The sequence below is a fragment of the Canis aureus genome, chromosome 13 (assembly GCF_053574225.1).
Source record: "Canis aureus isolate CA01 chromosome 13, VMU_Caureus_v.1.0, whole genome shotgun sequence".
Taxonomy (NCBI): Eukaryota; Metazoa; Chordata; class Mammalia; order Carnivora; family Canidae; genus Canis; species Canis aureus.
Genome location: NC_135623.1, coordinates 44,798,494 through 44,821,822, shown reverse-complemented (window position 1 = coordinate 44,821,822; position 23,329 = coordinate 44,798,494). Strand labels below are relative to the sequence as shown.

General features: G+C 45.0%; 1 protein-coding gene and 1 long non-coding RNA gene across 22 annotated transcripts in view; one reads left to right on the top strand and one right to left on the bottom strand.

The window, feature by feature from the left end:
* ANKS1B (ankyrin repeat and sterile alpha motif domain containing 1B) overlaps nt 1-23,329 on the top strand; it is a 1,050,493-nt gene that overhangs the window by 969,537 nt on the left and 57,627 nt on the right. For 9 of the 20 annotated variants that reach the window (XR_013350846.1, XM_077845965.1, XM_077845961.1 and 6 more), the window contains 2 exons: nt 2,004-2,183; nt 20,181-20,255. The exons of 2 other annotated variants lie outside the window; for them this stretch is intronic. Coding sequence is in view for 17 of the 18 variants with exons in the window: in XM_077845965.1 (XP_077702091.1) it covers nt 2,004-2,183; nt 20,181-20,255 (255 nt within the window). In the remaining variant the exon portion in view is untranslated. The remainder of the gene's footprint in view (nt 1-2,003; nt 2,184-20,180; nt 20,256-23,329) is intronic. 9 more of the 20 variants (XM_077845967.1, XM_077845978.1, XM_077845977.1 and 6 more) reach the window with 5 other exon arrangements.
* On the bottom strand, nt 45-19,214 carry LOC144282405 (uncharacterized). Of its 2 annotated transcripts, XR_013350848.1 has the most exons (4): nt 19,036-19,214; nt 16,215-16,388; nt 1,123-1,261; nt 45-893 (listed from the first exon to the last, which is right to left on the bottom strand). It is a non-coding gene; the product is annotated as an uncharacterized LOC144282405 (long non-coding RNA). The 2 variants fall into 2 exon arrangements; XR_013350849.1 differs by lacking the exons at nt 45-893; nt 1,123-1,261 and adding an exon at nt 12,113-13,262 and having other exon boundaries at nt 19,036-19,175.

Genomic DNA, 23,329 nt, shown 5'->3' with positions numbered 1-23,329 from the left:
GTGCAATAAAATAAAATGACCGAAGCAATGGATCAGGAGGTACAGGCCGTTTGTATAAAAACGGTCTCACTTTTTATTGTATTTTGTAAGATGAGATTTGGTTTTTTTTCTCAATGGGTTAAATATCTATTTGGGGATATAGATGTACTTCTGACAAACCACCACCTTTAAAGAACCACTCCCTCTACTCCCTCCCCACACTCTCCCATCTGCACCAAGTGAGAGGAAATGAGTTTTCTGTGAGACTCCTCAGACTCACAGAAAGGAAATCACTTGAGGACCACAATTAAGGGAAGATCAATTTAAAGTTGACCTTAGGGTCTCCTTTTCCTAGGAAGTGGAAGTTTGTCGGCTTTACCCCACTTCAAAAATTCAGAATAGAGAATTTGAAAGTTGAGGAAACGATTTCAGCTATATTTTAGGATTACGGGGGCAGAGAAACTAGAGAGAAACCATTCAGGGGAGAGGAAAGTGAAGTAAGTGGCAGGAGAAGGAAGGCAGGAAGGGAAGAGCAGAGAGAACAAGAGAGCCAGAGTCGACCGCCGGCAAAATGGCGGTGGAAAGGAGCCACCAACAGTCACTGGTTTTTGTGAGGCCCTATTGGAACTTTTCAAAAACTCATCAAAAGGCTGGGATCTCCATGACCAGCTGGGGAGTTCCAACTCCTTTCTCTTTATTTAGTCCTGCACTTGCCTCTGATCCCTTTCCTGCACGTGTCAGCCAAGGCAGGGACAGCAAACAGTGCTCATGAGCATGGCGCCTAGATGTAACCGCCAGCGATGAAATGCGGCGGAAAGCCTGTTATCAGTGAACTTCAGCAAACAGCATAGCTCCTGCCAGCACAGCAGAGGGCCAGGCAGCCAAGGAGCTGTTAAGATCTTGAGTCTGCTTCACTGTGAAAGGAGAAGATACACAACAGTGTTAGGGAATGCAGGAGGTGTGGCTGGAGGGGGCAGTCAGGAGGGACACGGGGCAACTGGGACACACAGGCACGTTGGGAGACCAGCTGGGGGCTTTGGGAGCAGTGACAGCAGGAATAGGACGTATTTTTTTTCTTCTCGGCCATGGAAGTCTCAAGTAAGTTAGGGGGGGAATAGAGCTAGGAAGGGGTTATTGTCTCACCTTCATGTCGCTACACGAAAGGAGGGAAAGCTACAGGTGCCATCAGTGTAAACATCCTAACAGGCCTCTTTAGACGAGTGACTCCTCCTACCTACTTGGCTCTCTTTCCTTCCCCTCCTGAACCTCTCCTCCTGCTTCCCTGGAAGAGATTTAGGAGAACAACAAACAGATCAGAGCCAGAGATCCCCCCCGAAAGAATGCAGGGTCTTAATCGGTCACAGGAGGCCCAGCACAATGGGGGGAGAAGTGGCCTGGAAACCCAGCACAGTCCAACCCTCCTCTGACTTGCAGACACTAGAGCCCAGCCTTCTGCCGCCCCTCGTCTTCTGACCACTTTCCCTCAGCTTGAGTCATCTTTGCCGTTGACACGCATCCTCTGTCATTATATGCATTGCTCTGCAGTCTGCGTGTGACATGCTGTGTTTCCATACTGTGTCCTCTTCCCTGCCCGACTGCCAGACCACCCTTTGAAGGAGAATCAAGACCCATTAGGCCCCCTCAGGGCTTTCGGTTCATGCATCTACCACAGTGAGGACACTCTGTCCACGTGAACAAGTACTTCCTTCCCTTGTAAACACCCACGATAGTGTCAGGGGTGCCCAACACGTGTGTGCCTCTCTCCTGAGCTCCTCCGTAGCACTGGGTGCAAGAAAACAGGGTCTGATTGATTATCCTTTCAACTTTTGACCTGAAATACTTAGGGGGGAAGTATTGCCTAGATCACGCCATTCATAAAATGGCGGCATATCACCCATTCCTTGGCAATTGATTCAGAAATGACTCCTTACCCCTGCAATTTGTCTTGTCAGTATTTCACAATTGTGAAAGCAAAGGTTAGCCACAAGAACATGGTATTTATTTCATGATGTATTTCCATTCAGGATCCCAGTGGTAATCACACTCCTCCTCAGTTGTCTCCATCACTTAGCCAAAGCACTTACACCACTGGTGGCTCCCTAGACGTTCCTCACATTATCATGCAGGGCGATGCAAGGAGGAGAAGAAATGAAAACTACTTTGATGATATTCCCCGATCAAAACTGGAGAGGCAGATGGCCCAGGTAAGGTGTTAAAAGCCTCTGTGATGTTTTTACCTTTCCCCCATAGCAAGGTAATGCATCCTGATATCGAGCACTAGCTGAACGGTGTGCGGACGCCTGTCGTCCACCCAACCGGAATGTTACCGTGTATGCCGTGGCTTTCATTCCGCACTCGCTTGGACCAGACCGAAACAGACCTCCCCAGGAATGGAATGCACACACAGACCCTTGTTATCCGTTCTTAGGGGAGCAATCATCTGATCTTGTTGCACCTGGAAAGCCTTTGCGCCAAGGGGAATCATACCATGTACGAATCGAATCACGATGGAAGTGAATAACAAAAGTCTGGGTGATAAAACGTGAGTCGGTTAGATGATGGAGCAGTAGTCGGAGGGACATACTGACGCCTCATGGTGTCGTTAGCTTTCTCCCAAGTTAACGCCTTTGTACAGGGTTGCGTCGTCTCATAGTCTCACCTCCAGGAGTTGAAGGTCATGACGCTGCCTGACCCAGAGAACTGAAATAACCCTTTTCCATGGTTTCCGTAGAGAGGCCCGGGTCTAGCCTGCCCTCAGATGGCTGCTCAGAAACGTGAGGCGGCCGTAACCAAACAGCACAGCTGCTCTTAACACAGTCAGAGGGGCAGCTAGCGCTGCAGTTGTCTGAGAAGTCAAGATTTGGATTTGTTGACGACGACCGGCAGAATCGACTCTGCATCCTCCTCCCGGGTTCAGACTGGTGTGTTAAGAGGCTTCTCTCTGCCTCCCACACCTAAGATGAGAATCTTGAGGTGAAAATTCGACTGTAATTGCTCTGCTTTGCTTGTTAAATATCTTTCTTGTGGTGAGATTCTGTTTCGAAAAGCCTTTGGTAAACATTCTGTGCTGCGGCTCGTGAAAGAAAAAATGCGAAAAGAATGTTCTGGAAACCATGGCCATCCTGCCGGCAAATGCCCTGGAGAGAGAAAGAGAGAGAAAGAGAGAGAGAGAGAGAGAGAGAGAGAGAAGGAGGGTCTGGTGTATTGCAGCTCCTTCCAGCTCTCTCGATATTGAATTGTTCTCTGGGTTCTTTGTGCAGGGAATGGCGATGCTAGGATTACAGGCAACCTTTTTATTGAAGGGAGATGAAAATGCACGAGATACAAGTAATGAATAATCTTCCCTCTCACTCTTTTTAAACATTAGCTTTTAATCCTTACTTCTGTTTTCACTGGTGTTCCTTTAAAGAGTCTGAAAGCTTTTTCCCCAAGCTGTTCAGATATTTCCTGCAGCTTGTTAGTGTTTATGGATCCCATATCTGGTTAATGGCAGCATTTCAGTGACGTGGTTTGTTTTAACTTTGAGCCCTGAGGTCTTTGTGTGTTAGTGCACACTGGGTCCTTTCTGAAGCTTTCCCTTCCCTGGGTAGACGAGGATGCTTCATTCAAGAGCATTAGCTACTATTGGCTATGCCAACCTCAAAAACAGAGTCACCTATTTGAGATGCTCATATAATCTCTGAGATTTCTGCACATAGCACAGTTTTTTCAAAGAGGAAATTAATTACTCTTCTGCCTGCGTGTGAACACTCAGAGGTAACCTAGCAGGACTGCTCCCTTAACTTCTTTCATGAGATTCCTAAGCGAGGGCCAGTATTGAAAGCTCAGATGTTTTTCCTGTCCAGTCAGAAGGCGTCCCTTTCAGGAATGGTCTCACCTTGAAATCTGCATGAACTTGTATTTGGCCAGACGAGAAAGATCCAGAAGCAGAAGGAGGATGAGATGAGCGGGGTGGATGGGACATGGGGGGCCACAGAGGGCCTGTGTGAACGTGTTATTTTCCTCATGTGTCCTGCTCACAATGATCGAATGCCAGGTGCAGACACGGACCAACCTGAGTGTATTAGACCTTTCTGAAATCCTGCCGCTCGATACAGCACTTTGGCTGCAGAGAAAATAGGAGTTGGCACTACAGGAATCTGATCAATAAGAAAAAAGGATTGTGGGATCGCGACTCTTTCAGTTGTGTTAATTGAAGTTGGTTGTTTTTTTTTTTTATATATATATTTGTTTCTCTTGGGACTGTTTCCTAGTCTAGAAATGCCAAAAATTGTGGAGAAATGAATGTGGACCTTTTAAAAATAGTTTCAAAGCTCGAACCTGTCAAAATATGAAATACTCAGTGATTTGGTGTTTGAACAGTTTTATTTAAGTGCTTTTCTACTACTCAGCCCCTCAACTGATGCTTTTTCTTATCATTCCTTTTCTGGTCGTTTGTTATAATGATGTTTTAAATCCATTTGCTTTTTTAACAATCCTTCTTACCCTCTCTAGACCGCATTCTTCCCCGAGGTTATGTGCTTAGCCAATAAAATGGAGTCTTCCTAAAGGCTTGAATTAGAGATTAAAATTTCAGCAAGCAAGCAGCTAGTTACACCTCCTTCCATCCAGGAGCTGGGGCCCTGAGTTTCCTTTCCAGGGTCTTTCTCCCAAGGGGCTTGCTTACATAGCATGGGCAAGGCTTGCCTAACCAGTCTGTTTCCCACCAAACAATAGAAGTCCATCTTCAGGCTTTCTTACGTAAAGGAAAGGAAAATGCAATTAAGAGAAAATCACCAGGCCAGATCCATGTTCTCAGAAACCACTGTCCATCAAGTGACAGAGGCCCCACCAGAGTGATCTGGAATTCTAGTCATAGGCCCAGAGATCTTGGTGGCAGCTGTAATTCATGGCAGTGTTGCCTTCTTAAGGTCTGCTCAATAGATGTTTGAAAGTGCTTTGCTTAACTTGGAAAACCAATGTGTAAAGTTAAATGTAGATAAATTTAATGTCCCCTCCGCTATTAAATTTGTTCATTGGCAAATGATTTTCAAAAGTAACACCAGAGTGATGTTTACTTGCGTTCAACTTCAACAATGTGAAAAATACCTATTTGGGAATACAAAGGATTTTAGATGCTGTGGCTATTGCTTACTCATATTCAGATATAAGCAATGTTCTGGCATCAAATTGTCTTAAATGAACATGTTATTCACAGAATTGAGTTCAGTACTGACAGCATTTTTTAACCCAGCAAACGTAATGATATAATCACATCTAAACAATGGGTTTCTGTCATGCTGAAAACATTGCTTTTCTAGCCTACAGTTCTAAATTGGACTCATTAGCCCAGAAGCTCTGAAGTGTTCCCACATTGACGTACCTCTACTAAATGAATGTCGCACTCACATTTGTATAGTAACAACTTAGGGCTTTTAAATTTTCAAAGTACTTTCACATCTGTTACCTTATTTTAGTACAAACTATCCTGCACAACTACTCATGTACCTATTACACACGGCAGGTCAGCTTCTTAGTCCGAGTTCTGTAGAGATGGAAAAGCAAGTGAAAATGTGGAAAATAGATCAGAAAGGGGACAAATAATTTCCAGTATTTAGGGCCACCTCACAATCTTTAGAAATTCTCTTGAGTGATATTTGGAAGTCAGAATAATCTTAAAATGAATAATAGAGGCACCTCGGTGGCTCCATCGATTGAGTGTTTGCCTTTGGCTCAGATCATGATCCCAGGGTCCTGGGATCATGTCCCACATTAGGCTCCCTACTCAGTGGGGAGCATGCTTCTCCCTCTCCCTCTGCCTGCCACTCCCCCTACTTGTGCATCTCTCTCATTCTCTCTTTCTGTCAAATAAATAAATAAAATCTTTAAAAAAAAAATGAATGATAAGGACGCCTGGGTCGCTTAGTGGTTCAGCGCCTGCCTTTGACCCAGGGCGTGATCCTGGAGTCCTGGGATCGAGTCCCACGTCGGGCTCCCTGCATGGAGCCTGCTTCTCTGTCCACCTGTGTCTCTGCCTCTCTCTCTCTCTCTCTCTCTCTCTCATAAATAAATAAAATCATTTAAAAAAATAAAAATTAAAAAATGAATAATAAAGGAGAGTAATGGAGCTAATAAAGTTTAGGAACCACATTTTCCAAAGTTATAAAGAAAGGAAAAAGAGTTTCCCGATGTGAAACTTATCACCATTTATAGAAGTCCTGCATTTACAAAAAACACATATGGAAAAGTGAAATGATGCTCCCATTTTCACAAAAGAAAAAGGGCTCCCAAGTAGTAAGAGAAATACATATCTTTGCACAAATGTTAGCTTGACATTAATGAGGAAAATCCATAATGGAGAAGTCCTGGTGTTTTGAAGCCTCTCATCTAAATCAAAATATCAGTATTCAGGGTGATTACCTTATCTGATGCACGTAAATCTGAGAAATAGACATTATCCACATTTTGAAGACCAGGAGACTGAGAAACCACAAGTCTCGAGTGGTCCAGGTCACACAGCCAGAAGGAAATCAAATCAGAACTCGCCTGGGGGATTATGTAAGGCACTGCAAAGGCTTTGTGTGAATAGCACCCTGGTCAGTAGAAAGTTGATTCAGTTGAAAGCCTAATGTTTCTTGATCCAAACAGTATTACTTGCTAAGTACAAGTGATCACTTACTTCTTTATTTGACCTCATTTTACATATTTTAGTAGCTCTACAAATGTTTGTTCTTCTGTTGTCGTTAAAAGAAGAGAAACAGAAACGAAGTCAGGTGGAAGCTCTTCCAAATCCGTGTCTGGGAGCCTCTGTGCTTTATCTTATCTCACCTCCCCATCGGCCCATCCTGTACTCAAGGAAGCCTGGGGGGTGAGGGCATCACCCCAGGGCTGGCATATGGCAAAGCAGGGCCTCACACTCTGCCGACCCGACCACGGCCTGGCTCCTCTATGGCTCTCAGTACCCTGTGCTGTCTTGAATAATATAAATACATATTTTTACATGATACACAACATTTTAATGACAGTTCAACAAATACAAACTTCCCAGGTGCTAGAATAGATTACACTCACGTAGGCTCAGCAAGCAGAGTGAGGATAAAATCACTAGTGGTTTAGTGGAGACTTACTGAATCAGCTCTTATGTTATCACCGTAAAACCCTTTAATGCAAAACTGTCATGGTTATTTGTTAAGCCTTTCAGTGGAGACCCCTCTCTGTACGTGTCTAGGTAGAACTCTGCCTTTTACTCACGTTTGTGAAAGCTTTGCATGTGGGCACGAGCCTACGAGGCGGGCAGACAAGTTCTGGTGCATGTTTTCTGGAAATAGTGGCTTCTTCAGTTGGAGTTCTGATTTGGTTTCTTTGTGGCTGTTGTGACCTATAACAAGTCACGTGGTTTCTCTGACCTTCTGTTTTCGGGTATGGATGAGGCTAAAGCCTGCCTCTGGGATTTGTGTGTGTCAGACGAGATCATTTATGTGTAAGCATATTCTAAACTGTCAATCACTGTGTTGATACATCGATGCTAGGACTCTCAATTCAGACTGGTCGGTCACCTGTCAGTCCCTACTTCAGAGGTCCCTGGTTCATGATGGGGCCAGGTGACGCCAAAGATACTAGAAAAGTAAGTCTCACTCAAGTGGTTGTAATATTCCACAAAGACCATCTTTGTTGTTGTTCCAGTATTATCCATGCGTAGAATATATATGGACAATGGAAGTGGAATTTTGTTCTTTATTACTTTAGTTGTATAAATATGAAGGCTGCCAAGAAGCATCTATCATGATGGAAAAGGGGTGTGTGCTGTGAGCACAAAGCCAGAAGAAGCAGAAGACAGATGGAATAGTTCTCTACAAATTCAGGCCACATTCAGGCCACTCCTTAATCGCTCCTTTGCATCACTACATTGTACACCTGAAACCAATACGTTAACTAACTGGAGTTTAAATAAAAAACTTTTTTCAAAAGGTAGGTAGCAAAGAATATCTATAGTAATGGCGTGTGATTACTATTTTAACATGGCAGGGCAAAACATTAAGTGAGAAAGAGGTATTATTTTTTCCTTAAGTGAAATTTAGAACTTGCTTGAAATACACAGTACACAAAATCACTAGAAAGGCATGGGTATCTCAGGCCATAGGCAAATGCTTAGCCATCTTTGGGAAAGAAGGAAGATGGTCATTTATTCTTTCACACTTTACCTGGGAGAGCAAGTCTGTTGTTTCCAGAAATTCTACCCACTGCTCTGGTATTATGGGAATTCACAGAACCAGCCTTCAGAAAACAGCACAACTATGCTCAAGGAACACCATTTAACAAAGCGATTTTTCCCTCAAACTAAGTTTTCTTATTACTGTGTTAGCACCAGATTTTTTTTAAATGCTCATAAGTTAATGGCAAGTTTGAGTTTAGATTTCTATCACCTAGCCACTGCTTGGAAAGGCTCATCCTGTCCGTGACTTCAAAATTTTCTTCCATGAAGGTCTAGAGAGCAACTCCTGATACTCAAGCACAGATAATACCTAACCCGAAAGAAAGAAAGAAAGAAAGAAAGAAAGAAAGAAAGAAAGAAAGAAAGAAAGAAAGAAAGTTAAGAATAAACTCAGTAAGCTCTTCCATCAGGAGCTCCTGATTTGACAGCTTGTCAGGTTGACAAGCTGACACACCAGCTTCAGAGATAACTTGGGATGTTGATGATGATATCTGTGCCCTGTTTCGAGTCAAGAACTCTAGACCACCAGCCACCTATTCCCAAAGGCATCACACCAAGCAAAAGTGGAAAAGGTTGCTTCCATAATTGGAATTTAAACCCGATGTGTGTGCACTTTGTTTATTAATGTGGACAGATAATTGCCTCTTCTCAAAATATACACTGCTCTCCCCATGACAACGTTGGGGTTGGAAATTCCAATGTGATTAGCGTCTTTGGGGGAAACATTGGAGTGTTACTGTCGATCCTGTACATCAGTTTAAAAACAAAAATAATGGGAAGAAGTGGGAGGGAGAATCACTCCGATGGATTCGCTTTTTAGATTTTGATGCTCGTCTTACAAGTCTGTATTCTTTCATTCTCCGTCAAGTCCATCAGCAAGGCAAATTAGGCAATCAGGAGTTGGTTCTGACAGGTGCCAGTTCAGACCTAAACACCTTCATTTATTTTACTGCAGAAGTTTTGATGTCTCCTCCCTGTCTCCAGGTCCTGGTACTTAACCAAAGTGAATGTTCCCAATTAAAAACAGACCATGAATTTAAACACACACACACACACACACATGAGTATAAAAGATCCTAGTTTTGACTGAATAAATAAGAAACCTGACAGTATATAAAAACCCTATTTCAGTGGAATTGACCTCATGATATTTCCTGGTGCCTTCGGCTTGCTGACAGTGAGCAGCTTACAAAGGCACACCAGACTATTTTTCCACTTGTTAAATCTTTGGAATGTTTCTCATTATATTCAGTCCAGTTCTTGGGTCTGCAAGTCAGAGTTTTGGCTGTCATAATGTGACCTTGATAAATTTTCAAGGGTAGGAGAATTTGCTTATTCATTCTCTCTCTCTCTCTCTCTCTCTTCTCCCACCCCTTCCTTTTCTTCTTCCAATGTAAAAAAAAAAAAAATGCAGACAGGGTCTTTTAATGTCTGGAGGAAATATGGCTATTTTTCTTCTCTCAGCTAATTCCGTTTGTATACGACTGAGGTAATACACCTGCAGGGACTCTTGTAGCTACATGCAAGTAACAGAAATCCAACTCAAGGTGTCTTAAAGTAAAAAAAGGGACGTGTGTTTGAATCATTCCACTGCAAAGTCCAGGGAGACATGGGTCCGGGTGCTGCTATCATGTCTTGTTCTTTGGCTTCTCATGGTTCAGCTCTGCTCTCTGGGCTGGCTCTTCTCCCAAACAGGCTTTCTCTATATGGGGGAGTTTCAAATCCAGTTCCTGTTCAACAGGAAACTACAAGAAAGAGGGTTTATCCTTCCAAGAGTTCCCCAAAAAAAGTCCCAGGATTAAGGCCCACTGGTTCAGATCAGCCTGTTTTTTTGGATCACTTATCTGTCCAGAGCGAATTACGAAAGAGGGTGTGTGTGCGCACATATGTGATGTGATTAGCCAGACGTAGGTCATGTGCCTAGAGGGGATTTCAGCTTCCACCACATGCACCACACAGACTGAGGGGTGAGAAAGGAGCCCCTCACATGGCCAGAGTGCCATGACCGGAGATGGGAATGGCTTCTCTGCGGGCAGTGCCAACAAAAAGTGGGTGCCTAAATAAACCCACTTTGACATTCTGAAAATGTCTGATAGAAAATTGTCGTATCACACAAGTATTGATTTCAGTGTTTCATGCCTAATTTAATGAGCTTTTTAAAAATACCGGATCTGAAGTCATGAGATCAAGGGTTTTAAAAAAGCCAGCCCATCTCAGTTATCTATTACCTCCATAACCTTGAACCAGCCTTTCAGCCACTTGAAATCTTGGTGTTTTTCTTCCTAAAATGAAATTAATGCCCACTTCACATTATTTTTGTGAGGCACAAGTAAAGGAGTAGTTGTCCAAGTATTTTACATGCTCTAAAGCTTCATGTATGGGTTGTTTTATTAGAAAGTATCCATTATTTTGAGAAAACTTCTACACTATGCTTTTTCAACTAACAACTGGGCATAAATGCACTGTAAAGTAAAGCTCATCATATTTAACAATGTTTTATAAAACTATCTATCTTCCAGCTTCTAAACCTAAACTAATACCTCTCCACTAGTGTGGAAATCATAGTTCTTTGAAGAGAGTTCGAATACTATAAGAAGTTCCCATCTGTATGTAACCCAGTTAGCACTGGAGCTCTTTGGCAAGGATTCATGGCTGATGCCCCTATTTAAATACTTTCAAATACTTTATGAGTTAACGTACATCAAAATCTATCATTATATTTTATATTTAAAATTTTTTTTCTCTTATGGTGAAGTGTATGTTGGCAGTGTAGTAGCAAGGCCTGACTCTCCCTTCATCATTTTAAAATTCCCTGTAATAAGCACGCTGTAAATATATATAGACTAGATTATACAAAGTTATAGGCACCACAAAGCCACAGGTTTCTAGGACCCCAGATTAGAGACAAATTGGGATGTTCCCTCATCTCTTAGAAAAACTATCTACAGAGAGCCTGGGTGGCTCAGCAGTTGAGCATCTACTTTTGGCTCAGGGCGTGACCCTGGGGTTCTGGGATCGAGTCCCACATTGGGCTCCCTGCATGGAGCCTGCTTCTCCCTCTGCCTGTGTCTCTGCCTCTCTCTGCGTCTCTCATGAATAAATAAGTAACATCTTTTTTAAAAAAAGAAAAGAAAAATTATCTGGAATAGTAGTATATCCCCCGCCTACTAGGTCTGGTAAGTTAGCTCATCACCATTATTATCGGAGGCAGCACCAATTGATACAACGTAAGAGGAGGAGAGGAAAGCAAGGAGGGTGTGCCGCTTACACAAGGCCACGTGGACTGTACGAAGTAGAGGCCCTGCGGAGGCGGGGAGAAGTCGGCTCCCCTCTGCCGGAGGTTCTCTCAGGCTACAGGGCATTCGAGTCTCCCCGTCGCCACCAGCCGCCCCCCCAACCAGCGGGCCGCGGGCCCCAGGCATCCCGGCCGCTCGGCCTGTGGGTGCTCGCGCTTAACAACAGCAACACATTGTTTACTGCTGAGCGTTCTTCATGACAGTCTCCCAGCCTTTACCGGTGGCCACGGTCCACACCTCCCTCCTCAGCCCTCAGCCTGGGGTGTGTGACCTACTGCGGGGTTTTACCCTGACATCACCCCTTTCCAGCAAAAACAGCTCTATCAGGTTGTTCGCCCAATAATCCTCGTCTATCAGTGTCTTTTTAAGCTTGGTCAGCACTCCGTGTATCAGTGAGCCTCCCCAACCACATCATGCGCTGATTTAAAAAGCTTACTTCTGGGGGGGTCCCGGGGGGCTCAGTGGGTTGAGCGTCTGCCTTAGCTCAGGTCATGATCTCTCGGTCCTGGGATCGAGTCCCGCATCGGGGCTACGTGGTCAGTGGGGAGTCTGCTTCTCCTTCTCCTTCTGCTTGTGTGCGCACTCTCTCTCTCTCTTTCCCTCTCTCATAAAGAAATATAATCTTAAAAAAAAAAAAAAGCTTACTTCAAAAAAGCATGCCTTTCAAGTAATCTCTCCAACATGTTTAGTCCTGAGCAGACAGGACTAAGGAAGAAACTGCATCTCCTACCAGAGACCTGTTGGGTTGGCGTCACTTAAGATACTCATTCAACCAGACCTCGTTTTTCCATATTTTCTACACGGATGATATGGGGAAATAGTGGGGCCTCAACATTGGTGAATGGAACGGCCTCATCCAGTACTTCTTTTTTACCAGAGGCAGGAAGCAATGTTGAGCATCTAGTCAATAAATGGATTTAAATAAAGAAAATGACAGCCTCAGTTTTCAAGGGAACATAATGTATAAAAAGATGTTACAGGCAAAGAACAGTATTACTCTGCAAAATCCAGCTCCTCTGCTGCAATTCATATTATTTTTTTTTAAAAGCTGATTGGCACATTTCTGAATGAGTTATTAATATTTCGGTGTTTTAATGGTTCTGAAAATGTATCAGTAATGGTGGCATCCAACGTTTGAAGTAGAACCAAACAGCCCAGATTGCAATAAACAGCGTGATCCCAATTGGCTTAAATTCCCTGCAACGTCCGGAGAAAGTGGGGAGCTGTACAATACAATCTCAATTTCAGTGTCCCTTTTTCCTCTCTGCTTCAGTTTTTCTGAAGAGATCTCACAAATAATCGTATGTCGTCATTTAGGGCTACAGCTGTCCTATTAGGGAACGCAGGTCATGTATTATCTCTACAAATGAACAACAGACATCGCATAGCCTGTACGTTCCCTCCTACTTGGGTAGCTGAGGGCTTATTTTGTGTGCTCTCAGTATTTGAATCTGTTAACAACGAAGGAGGGAGTGAAAGAGGGAAACCTGCAAATTGGGACAGACCACAGGAATTGGTCACTGCAATCTGTCCCATGCCAGTGGACTTCTGATGGGCCCAAACGTGGCATTTCATTCTTCCTGCTTCTGCTAGATTGATTAATGCTCAATAGCAGATCACACAGACAGAACAACCAGAACCACCGGTGACCTGACTTATCACTTCCAGCAGGTGATCTGTCCAAGAATTTCCTCTCCAACACAGGGGAAGGCCATGATCCTCAAGGTTTGATAGCACTGCCCTTGAGCGAGGCAGAGAAATGACGGGTAACAGCATTTTCCTGAGGCCAGCATTCCCTGCAAATGAAATAGTCAGTCTGAAACTTTTATTAAAAAAGCCAGTGGCAAATATATAACTAAATAAAAATTAAAAGCAACCACCATCCAAAACCCTGAAGTTGAGACACTCGAGGGTGGTTGAAGAGGAGAATCACACACAGTTGTGCAAGTCACAGGGCTCCCGGGAGGGGAGAGGAGGACCATCCCTGTATCTGTGGCAGGAAGACGGGAGTGATCCAAGGCTGGACCCAGGCCTCTGGGCAACTCGGGAGAAACAGAGGTTTCTGATCTTCTGATTTCCAGGCAGCCTTTGGAAGAAGAGGCTGCAGGGCTGTCACTGCTGGAAGAAAAGACACTGGGGTGTTCAGGGCATTAATCCACGCCTGAACACAATCTCTTTGCCTCCATCTTTTGACAGATCTCATTTTAGTCTCTGCTCAAGGAGCCGCTGAGTCCACTGGCTGCTGACCGAGCCTCCCTTTGTTAGGGTGCTCTTTCTTCTTTTGCCTTTGAAGCTGTTTTGTTCACGCTTCAAGTTTGTTTTTGTTTTATTTTAGAAGCGCTGTCATCCAAGAAAAGGAATGGACTTCATTATACCTTTAGCTTTCACCCTGAACCTTTCCTCTTTCTTGTCGGATTCTTTCTGGTCCATTTCCGAACATCCTGAAGTGTAAGGGAATCATGACAAATACAGGGGAGAAACTGAGAAAAAGAACATTTTTTTCAGGGCTAGAACAAAGCAGAAAATTTCATCTCTGGTAGAATCTGACCAGAGGGCTCTATTCATACACGTTTCTTTATTAAACTAGCTGCACAGTGTTGTTGGCAGGACTCCTGGAAGGTTTTCAGAGCCTAATTGGTATTGGTAAGTGGATGGAGCTATTGTCAGCTCTCTCCATTCCGAGACCCGCCATCAGCCTCTGAATCCCAGTTTACTACTGGTCCTGACAGTGGGAAAGGGATTGCGTCTGTAGCAATATGCATTCCATAAACAGTCACTTTGCAACCCATGCCTTGAGCTCAAAAGATGCAGGATCTATCCTGGAATGATGTCAGGGTGCCAGGGAGACAGATTCTTGTGCTCTAAATTTTTTTTAAATGTTCAATTTCTGCTTGAAAGAATAATCCTTTTATAGTGTGGAAAACACAGACTGAAGTCGGCTATAATATGCCAGATGCTCAGGGAAGGCTTCTCTGAGAAGATGATGGTGGAGTAGAACCTGAAGGAAGTGAGGGAGCCCATCACACAGGAGCAGGAGGGAGAATATTTCAGGCAGAAGTGGAGGTAAATGCAGAGGTTCGAAGCAGGAGTGTGCTTTGCTGTCCAGAACCAAGTAAGCAAGAAGAATAGAAGGAGAGGAGGGCAGAGAGAGGAGGACAGGGATGGGTGCCAGAGGATGGACATGCTTGCAGGCTATCGTCAGGACTCTGGATCCTCCTGTGAGTGAGTTCAGGGAAGCAGAGTGGCCTGACGCAGCTTTCACCTCAAATAGATCATGGTGGCTATTGAATGGAAAATAAGCATGAAGGGGGCAAGGATGAAAGCAATGAAACCAGTTTGCAAGCTAATGGAATAATCCAAGTGAGAAAAGGTAGTGGCTTGGACCAGGCAGTGATAGGAGTGTGAGAAGAATTAGAAGTAGGTTCAACAGGACCTGCTGCTGGATTGGGTGAGAAATGTGAGCAAGAGGATGGCTCCCACTGGAAGAAGGGGGTTGCCGTTTGCCAAGACAAGAAGGCCTATGGGGAAGATTAAGTAAGCAGGAGCTTGGTTTGGGCATCTAATTTAAGGTAAAGATGCCTGTTAATCATCAAAGTAGAGGTGTCAAGAGGGCAGCTGGGTATCCAAGTGTGGAGCTGGGGAGCGATCCAGACTGGAGATACAAATTTGAGAGTCAGGACTGGGTGAGACCACCTCATGTAGCCAGAGAAGGGAAAGGGATCGAGGACTGACAGCTCCAGGGATCAGAGGATGACCACTCATACAAGCCAGCAAAAGAGGCCAAGAAATGGAAGAGAGTGATCAAGTCTGCCAGAGCTCAAGGAAAATGAAGAATCTGATTTGGCAGAGTGGAGGGTATAGAGAAAGGCAGTTTCTGTAGAATGGGCTCAGGTGAGTACAGAAAAAGGGAACATGGAGGCCACATAGGCACCCTCTGGGGCATTTTGTTGCTTGAAGATGAATAGAAATTGAGTAGGATCTCAAGAAGGATGTTGGGTCAAGGGAAGGAGTCTATTGTTAGTAGAAGGTGTTACAGCACCATCTGAGAATGTTCCAGTAACAAGAGAGGACATGGATGAGGATGAAGAGAGAATATATATTACAAACTACTGGATTGCTACCAGTTGAGCAGAAGAGGAGTCTACTTTTAGTAAGAAAACCTTGAAGATAGGTAATATGCTTTACACATTGTCATTAGACTGGAACGCAGATGTGTTATATTTTCTGAACTGGATTCCTGGCGACCCAGGGTACGACACTGGGGATAAGAATGAGACACATGTTGTAGCTTAAGAAAACATTTCCAGCGTCAGGATAGAGGTCCAAAGATAACATGATAACACCTTCCCTTCCTCAAAGAAATTAATATTCAATTATTGACTACACCTCAGTTGTAAGACTACTATATCTTTCCCCAGTCGCCATTGATTTGGACTGCATGGTAATTCAGTTCAAGTAAACTAAGTCAGCCTGGAAATAAGCAAATGAAATTTGCAGAGGGATGTTTGACATCCCTTTTGTAGAATTGTCTCCAGGTTCTGTACAAGCCGGCCTTTAACACATTGGCGTGCTAATTACGGACTTTCCTTCTCTCTCCAACAAAGTGAGTAGCCCTTTGTCAGACTTGAGCAGGAAAAATGAGACCTGTTCTAACAGGAAGTCTACAAGGCTGATTTCTGGGACCTTTACCAGAAATGTGTCAGCAGTGACGTCATTGACCGAGATCTTGCACAACAAAGCGGACTAACCTCAAATGATAATGAATAGCGGGAATCCATGTTCTTGTAAGAGAAGCTCCAAACACATTCTGTGAGTTCACCGGTTCAGTAAATACATTTGACAGCCTTCTGTATTCTAGGTCCTAGAAGTTTAGCCGTGAAAAAGTTCCCTCTGATGAAGCTTAACGTGAGCTGCAGAACAACCTGACAACATAAGTAGGTCAAGAACTATTATTATTCTTTATTGATGAAGACATTCTGAAGCTTAATTAAACTTAGATTTAAATCACAGCTGTTCTAGGAATTTGGACCCCAGATGAAATCTTATCACCAGTAATTTCTTTCCCAGAACTGTTCAAAACTCAGCACTTTGATGCAAGTTGTACCGTGAAATATTATCTTCATAAGTATAATGAAATTCCGTGGTGGAAACTCTTTTGCATTAAAAAAAAAATTCCAGCACTCGGTCTAATAACCACGTGTCTAGAAGAAGAGCCATTTTATCTTACGAAGACACCAGTTATAGCTAATCCACCCGAAGTAACTGCTCTTTGAGCCTGATACGTTATTTACTGCCAACAGAATTACAGTGATGCCTGAAACGTCTCCACTTCTTCTACAATGTCCACAACTTAAACACCATTAGCTGCCTTTAATTCCAACCCTTTTTTAAAAAATCTGACTTCTTACCATTTGCACTGAGTCAACTAATTGTTGGAACGTACAGAAGTTTTATTTTGTCTACATTGAGGACGTAGCTTACAAATGAAAATAGTTATTAGAACATCTTTAAAATGTACAGAAGCTACACACTCTCCTCCGTGTATGTGATCAGAGGTAGTTTTTTTCTTCATTGAGAAAATTTTTATATGGATTAAAAAAAATAAACTGAGTGATGCATGAGACCCTCGCTTCCCTCCTTAACTCTCTCTGAGAGAGAAGTTGTTGGAAGGTAATATTCGTAGACCAGGGTGTTAGTGGGAAATTTCCTGTAGATGTTAAGTCCCGAACATTCTCCAGAGAAAGCTGTGGTTAATGCAGCCAGCTACCCCGCTGAGGCCTGAGCCAGGGGTGGTGACCCCAGCCAGGGTGAACCTGTCCCTGTGCAAGTAGAAGGCTGGTGTGGGAGAAGGGTGGGGAGCTGTGGGAGCCACTGAGGAGAGCGCTGGAGGGAAGGGGGAGGTGTCCCATGCCATCTAAGCCTGAGGAGAAGAGCTCTGAGAGGAAGGCTCAGCCAGGGCTGAGGGAGCCCAGCAGAAGGGAAACTGGCACCCCCTGCCACAGGCGGACTTGTGATGGGCAGATGGCCCGGCCTGAGCTGGAGAGGAGAGGGCTGGAGGGACGCGGCCAGGCCGCAGGAGGAGGCCGGGCGGTCCCCCTCCCCGTGTGTGCCATCCAAGGCGTGGGTGGGCGTGGGCTCTAGGAGGCCTGAGGAGAGGTGGGAGGAAGTCAAGCCGGAGAGGTGTTTCTCACACAGCAAGTGTGTGCTGGGGGCCCATCCCCTAGTCCCCCAGGAGCCCCACCGGATACACAGTCGAGCCTGTGTGCGGCAGGTGGTGGCACCTGCTACAAGAGGACACGGAAGGCCGTGCTAGTGTCACCCTGAGAGGCCACGCAGGCGCCCGTGGATCCAGCCACAGCCCGAGAAGCAGAGGCCCCATCCTTGCCCGGGGAAGACCCCCTCCGCAACAGAGAGCGGGACGGAGGGAGGGCTGGGGGGCGTCCAAGATTCACCAGCCCACCCCCCAACTCCTAGCTGGAGAACCAAGGAGAGGGGGACAAGGTACAAATCCGGCCTCTTGTAACCACCAGGGGGCTTTTTAAGCCTCGAACCAGGCCTGGATACTGGGGTTCTGTACCAAATGTGGATTCTTAGTGACCCCAAGTGACCAGGAATTTCTGAGGCCTGTGCAGAATGTCAAGTGGCCTGGCGCCCACCGGGGACGGGAGGCCAGGCTGGCCCCTTTGGGAGTAACAATCGCAAAACAGTAAAGCTCTCGGGGGTCTAAACCCCGGTGGAGTCGAGACTGTTCCTCGCAGAACCGGTTCCATATAAGTGCAGATGCCCCTTGCCCGTTTGCCTGCTTTGCCTTTTCAGGGTCAGTACCGCGCTGGCCCCCCTTCCTGGCCATCCCGGTGGGCTGACCTGCTGTGACCCACTTATCCTTTTTGACACTCAGAGTCGTTATCTGTCGGACGACAAGCGGTTCTTGGCTGACTTCTATCGTTTAGAGTCTGTGAAAGCCGGGGCTGCCCCGGGGGCCTTAGTCGGTTAGGTGGCTCCTGATCTCGGCTCAGGTCACAGCTCAGGGTTGGGGGACAGAGCCCCTCTGCAGGCTCAGCAGGGAGGCTGCCCGGAGTTTTCTCTCCCTCTCCCTGCACCCCTATTCCTGCTCTCTCTCTCCCAAATAAAAATAAATATTTTTAAAAACCAGTTCTGTGAAAGTCGTGAACGAATTAGCTCAGAAGTGGGGCTAAGAGCCCTGAAAGGTGACCCATCCCCGCCACATGCCGGCTTGCACCCGTGAAGCTGGTCATCCCCCCAAGGCCCGGAGTTAGCGTGTTTAAATCAGAAGCAGCTACTGCAGGTGAGGCCGCAGGTGTGATGGGCAGAGGGCTCCGCCGGAGGGTCTAGGTCTGAAGGGTGGGACGAGAGCAGATCTGCGGTGGGGAAGCTACCACCAAGTGCAGGGAGGGAAGCAGAGGGAGAGCGGCGGGGTCTCCTGGGCTCGGCCCCCCAGAGATCTGACGTCCTGGACGGGTCGCCAGTTACCTAACAGTGTGTCCTCCACAGGCCACCCCGGTGACAACGGGAGGGATGGGGGGCAGGGGGGCCGGGATGCCGCCGCACCTGGGTGGAGAGGTGGCATCGTTCCGGGAGGGAGGCGGGAGGGAAACCGGTGAGCCGGGGTGCGTTTCCCCCCAATCCACTCGCTGACGCGATCGCTTCTCAGCCGCGTGGTGCGTCCGTTCCTTTCCCCCCGCACATCCTGGGTCGGCCGGCTCCTGATCTGGGGTGATCTCGGTGCTCCCCGAGTACCGTCAGCCCTGCCGCTGCCCTTTCCTGTGATTCCGTTTCACCGTGTCTTCAGAGTGATGGAATTCGGGAGAAGACCCCCATAAAGAGAGCAAGCCAGGAGCGTCTTGGGTTTGTTGAGTGGCTCCTGCTGTCACTGCGGGGGGGAGGGGGGGCGGGAGGCACCTGGTACCTGGTGCAAAGCAGACCTGACTGTCTTTTCATGACTGTCCTTTGCTAGCTTGGCAGCGGCGTGGTACAAACTCCGGGTTTCGGAGCGGCCTCGTGAGGGGCTCCCCAGTGCTGCTCCCTAAAGGGTCTGCTCACTTAACAGATCCGGTGTCCCCCCTTCCCGCCGCTGACCGGCGGCCCGATGCCTCCCCCTTGCCAGGAACAGCTTTGCCCGGGAGAGCCCCGGGCCGACAAGGAGCCTCTAGGGCTATTGCCAGCGACGACCAAGTCGGGAAAGGCGTTTTATCGCACTCTTGCTTTTGGTCGTCGAGGACAAGAAGACAGAAATACTCTTCACTAAAGGCTTTTTCCAGCATCTCTCTTGAACTCCATGCAAATGCTTACCCTCTGAAATGAACGATGTGAAGAGGGAAGGTGTTTCCACCGTCTCTGGCAAATGTAAAACAGTCTGCTTTTTTCCAAGATGTGAATTTATAGGTAATCTCCCTTGATATGAAACTAATGCATAAATGGTCTTCCCTGCCCCCCCCCCAGCCCAGCCAACCCAAAATGCTTTAAGCAAAAGAATGAGTTGGAAGCCAGTTATTAAACCTGGGCATCCTAAAACATTTTTTTGAGCGTGTGTACATGTGCGTGTATGCGCGTGCGCGCACTTTGTGTGTGTGTGTGTGTGTGTATAAGAAATGTGATTCTTTGCTTTTTATTATTTTCCTCCTTCCTTGATGCTACCTTGGTAGCTGCCATGTTCTAAATATTGACAAGATGAGATAGTTTTCTGTTTATATCAGCAGTCGTCCGTCTGTGAGATATGGACGAATCAGAACGCTGGATTTCCTTTCTCAGCCATCCATCAGGTTCATAATGTAAGGTCACAAACGGTTATTTTTCTTTCCTGAACTTGCGCTATGTGATGTGTTGCAAAGTGTTGTCGAACAGCTACAGGGACTGTGTCCCGGCAATGCAGAAAACGTGTGATGTCTGATGGCTTCAGAGATCCTGTCGATTATGCTCCATTCGCTGTGCCTTGTGACTAGTTGACGTGCAAACATTGTCCGAAAACAAGAAACATACCTGGTCTTGGAGTCCACAGTTAAAAATCTGTCCCGTGTGAGTTTTGGCTTTCATCCCAGGTGTCCATGTTAAACTTGCTTTCACAGGAAGAAGGAAAAGGGTAAATTGATATATATATACACACATGTATATATCAGCATCCTTCCCATCTGTACCTCCCCGTGTCCGTGGGCTCTTCAACCCATTGTGTCTAAATAAGTTCCCAGAGGTTCATTCATGTGCTTCCCTCCTGAGACACAGCTGGGTCTGATTTGCATGGTATTCCGTAGACTATGCCAGGGCAGGAGCAGAAGAGCCGGGAGAGGCGCTGTTATGGCTACCAAGTGGTTCTCAGCCTTTTCCCATTTGACAGGCCTGAATCGGTCGGTCCTTGGAATGCGTGTGGCATTGTGACCCATTTTGCTCTGAACTGCTTATTAATAGTCAAATATTCACCGTTTACCTTACCTCTGCATTTTTAAAAATCATTTTTCTTTGGAAAGTAGACACTTTAATGTTTGGTCTTCCCTGTTTTGTATTTTAAAATTACAATCCTACTTTCATTATCCTGTTAAATTTGTCCCATTGTATAGCCTGCTATCGGAGAAGTTGAGACATTTGGTTGAGAATCACTGAGCAGAGCTCTGGGGGTGGCATGCGAGGGGCCTCCTGGGGGAGGGGGGTGCCACATGGGCACAGCCCTCTTGTGCATGGGACTTCTGGCTCTTGGGGTCTCTCCATTGCCTGGTACCGATGTTCCCATAACCCAGCAGTCCCTCCCAACCCTGTAAGTGCTGACCCGTGCTCTCCCACGTTCAGAAGTGGCCATCTCTGCTCTTTATCGTGAAAAGGAACAAATTTAGCATGACCAGCTTCATTGGACCAAACTGGCACACTTTATTCTTGAAGATTTTTAAAAGACCTGCTTCCGCGTGAGTGTGGATGTTTGTGGGAGGCCTCTCCTTACATTCATGTCCAAATTCATGTCTATGTACTCATAAGCGTAGAGCTCGAGGGAGCATTCTTCAGAGCCTTAGAGTTAACAGAAAATAAATATAATCACATACATCCTAGAGATGTTTGGGTAGCTCATCTCTGATCAACATTGCTCAGAATTCCGGAAAGTGAAACCTTAACATAACAGTCATCATCTAAAGTCATTTTCGCTTTTCATGAAGTGCTCTGAAGAAATAGAGAATGTTTGTTAATATTCAGATCTAAATTTATAAGAGGTAGGTGGAAACAGTCCCTAGTAAAAAGATTTAAAAGCTGAATTAAAAAAAAATCAATTAAGTCCTAATTTTAAATAATTTTAAAAAGAATTAATACAAGGCTTGGAAAATACCATACCTTACCTGTTCACATTAAGAAGCTAAGTCATCATCCTGGCTTTTAATTATTTCCTGCACCCTTGGGAAATTTTTTTCTCAAGAAGAAAATAATGATATGGGCGATGTTCCCTTCATATGCACGGAGCATATGGAATATGTAGTATCTTCAGTTTCCATGTTCAGGGGAGAGAACCCTGCAATTCGACAATTTCCCATTTGCCTTATGTATCTGCTGCACGTGAACTTAAAAGCCATGCAGCTTTGGCACTTCTGGAAATGAAGCAAAGTTTAAAAGCTGCATTTTAGCCTCTGCCATCCAATAAAAAAAAAAAAAAAAAACGATCTGTAGACTTTCGTGAATTTTCTCCCATGTTATATCTACATTCGGTTAGTGGTTTTATACTTTTCCACTGGTGGCATAAAAGATGTTTGATTTAATTACACCATATTAAGTATGGATCACCTGTAGGCCTTCATGCTCAGCTGGACGGTGCCTGCCTCGCTGGCAGTTGGTAAACACCCATTCAGCACAATCCATTTTCCATTTAAAGCTCTAATCTCTCAAAAAAAAATAGATAAATAAAGCTCTAATCTCAAATTTTGTTTTTTTCTTTACAAAGTTTAGTTTTTGAGCTTGAAAGGATACTTAAGGATGTACATTTTCCTTCATTTCATTGATAATATCCTAAAAGAAATGTATACATACATACAGACAAACTAAGTAAATGAGGTTTAAAGCCATGACCAAATTCTTGGAATATTAAAATCAGAACATAAAGGAAAGGTTTAAGTAATTTAAGCTCTAAAAAAGTATCCTGAAGCCATTTAGTAAGAGTACACTGAACCATTTAAATTTCTCTTCTGTAATTAGTTAAGCCTTTTAGGGAGTACTGCCAGTCAGTAATAGTTTAAAATAGAATTTTTGCCCCAACCTTTTCCTATTTTGTTACTTATTCTATTTAAATATAATTGCGTCATTGTTACCTGTGTTTAGATCTACTGTCCATTAAGAATAAGGTCTGATCATATTCTTTAAGGCAAAAAGACTCTTGGTCTGTTTAATTTTTTTTCATATTTAAACAAAATTTTAACTGGGAAATCATTAAATTAATTGTGTCAACTTACCTGAGGAAATACAGGTACCATCTCGATAGGAGTGTAGTATTTTACAAGACCTAGCAACGGGCCTCACAGTTTGGAATTATTTCTTGACTAAGGTAGAAACCGTAATTTGCCTTTGGGCTACTTTTGCTCGTCCTTATGGGGAACTGCCCTCCCCAGCTCCTCCTCAGCCCGGCCTCCAGGATGGGGGAGCCCTAAGAAACCTTTGTTGTCTGAACTCTTGTGTTCACCGTCAGCTGACACTCTAGCCTGCCCGAAGGCCCAGGCCACACCTGCCGTTGGCAGTACGTCTATCTATTCTCGTAAAATTGACTCCAGAGAGAAGACTCAACACTGATAAGTTGAGTCTTATAGATATTCTTTAGTCTAAAGTTAAACACAATAAGTCGATGGCTCTCCAGGAAGAAAATAAATTTATTTTTTTATAACTTCAA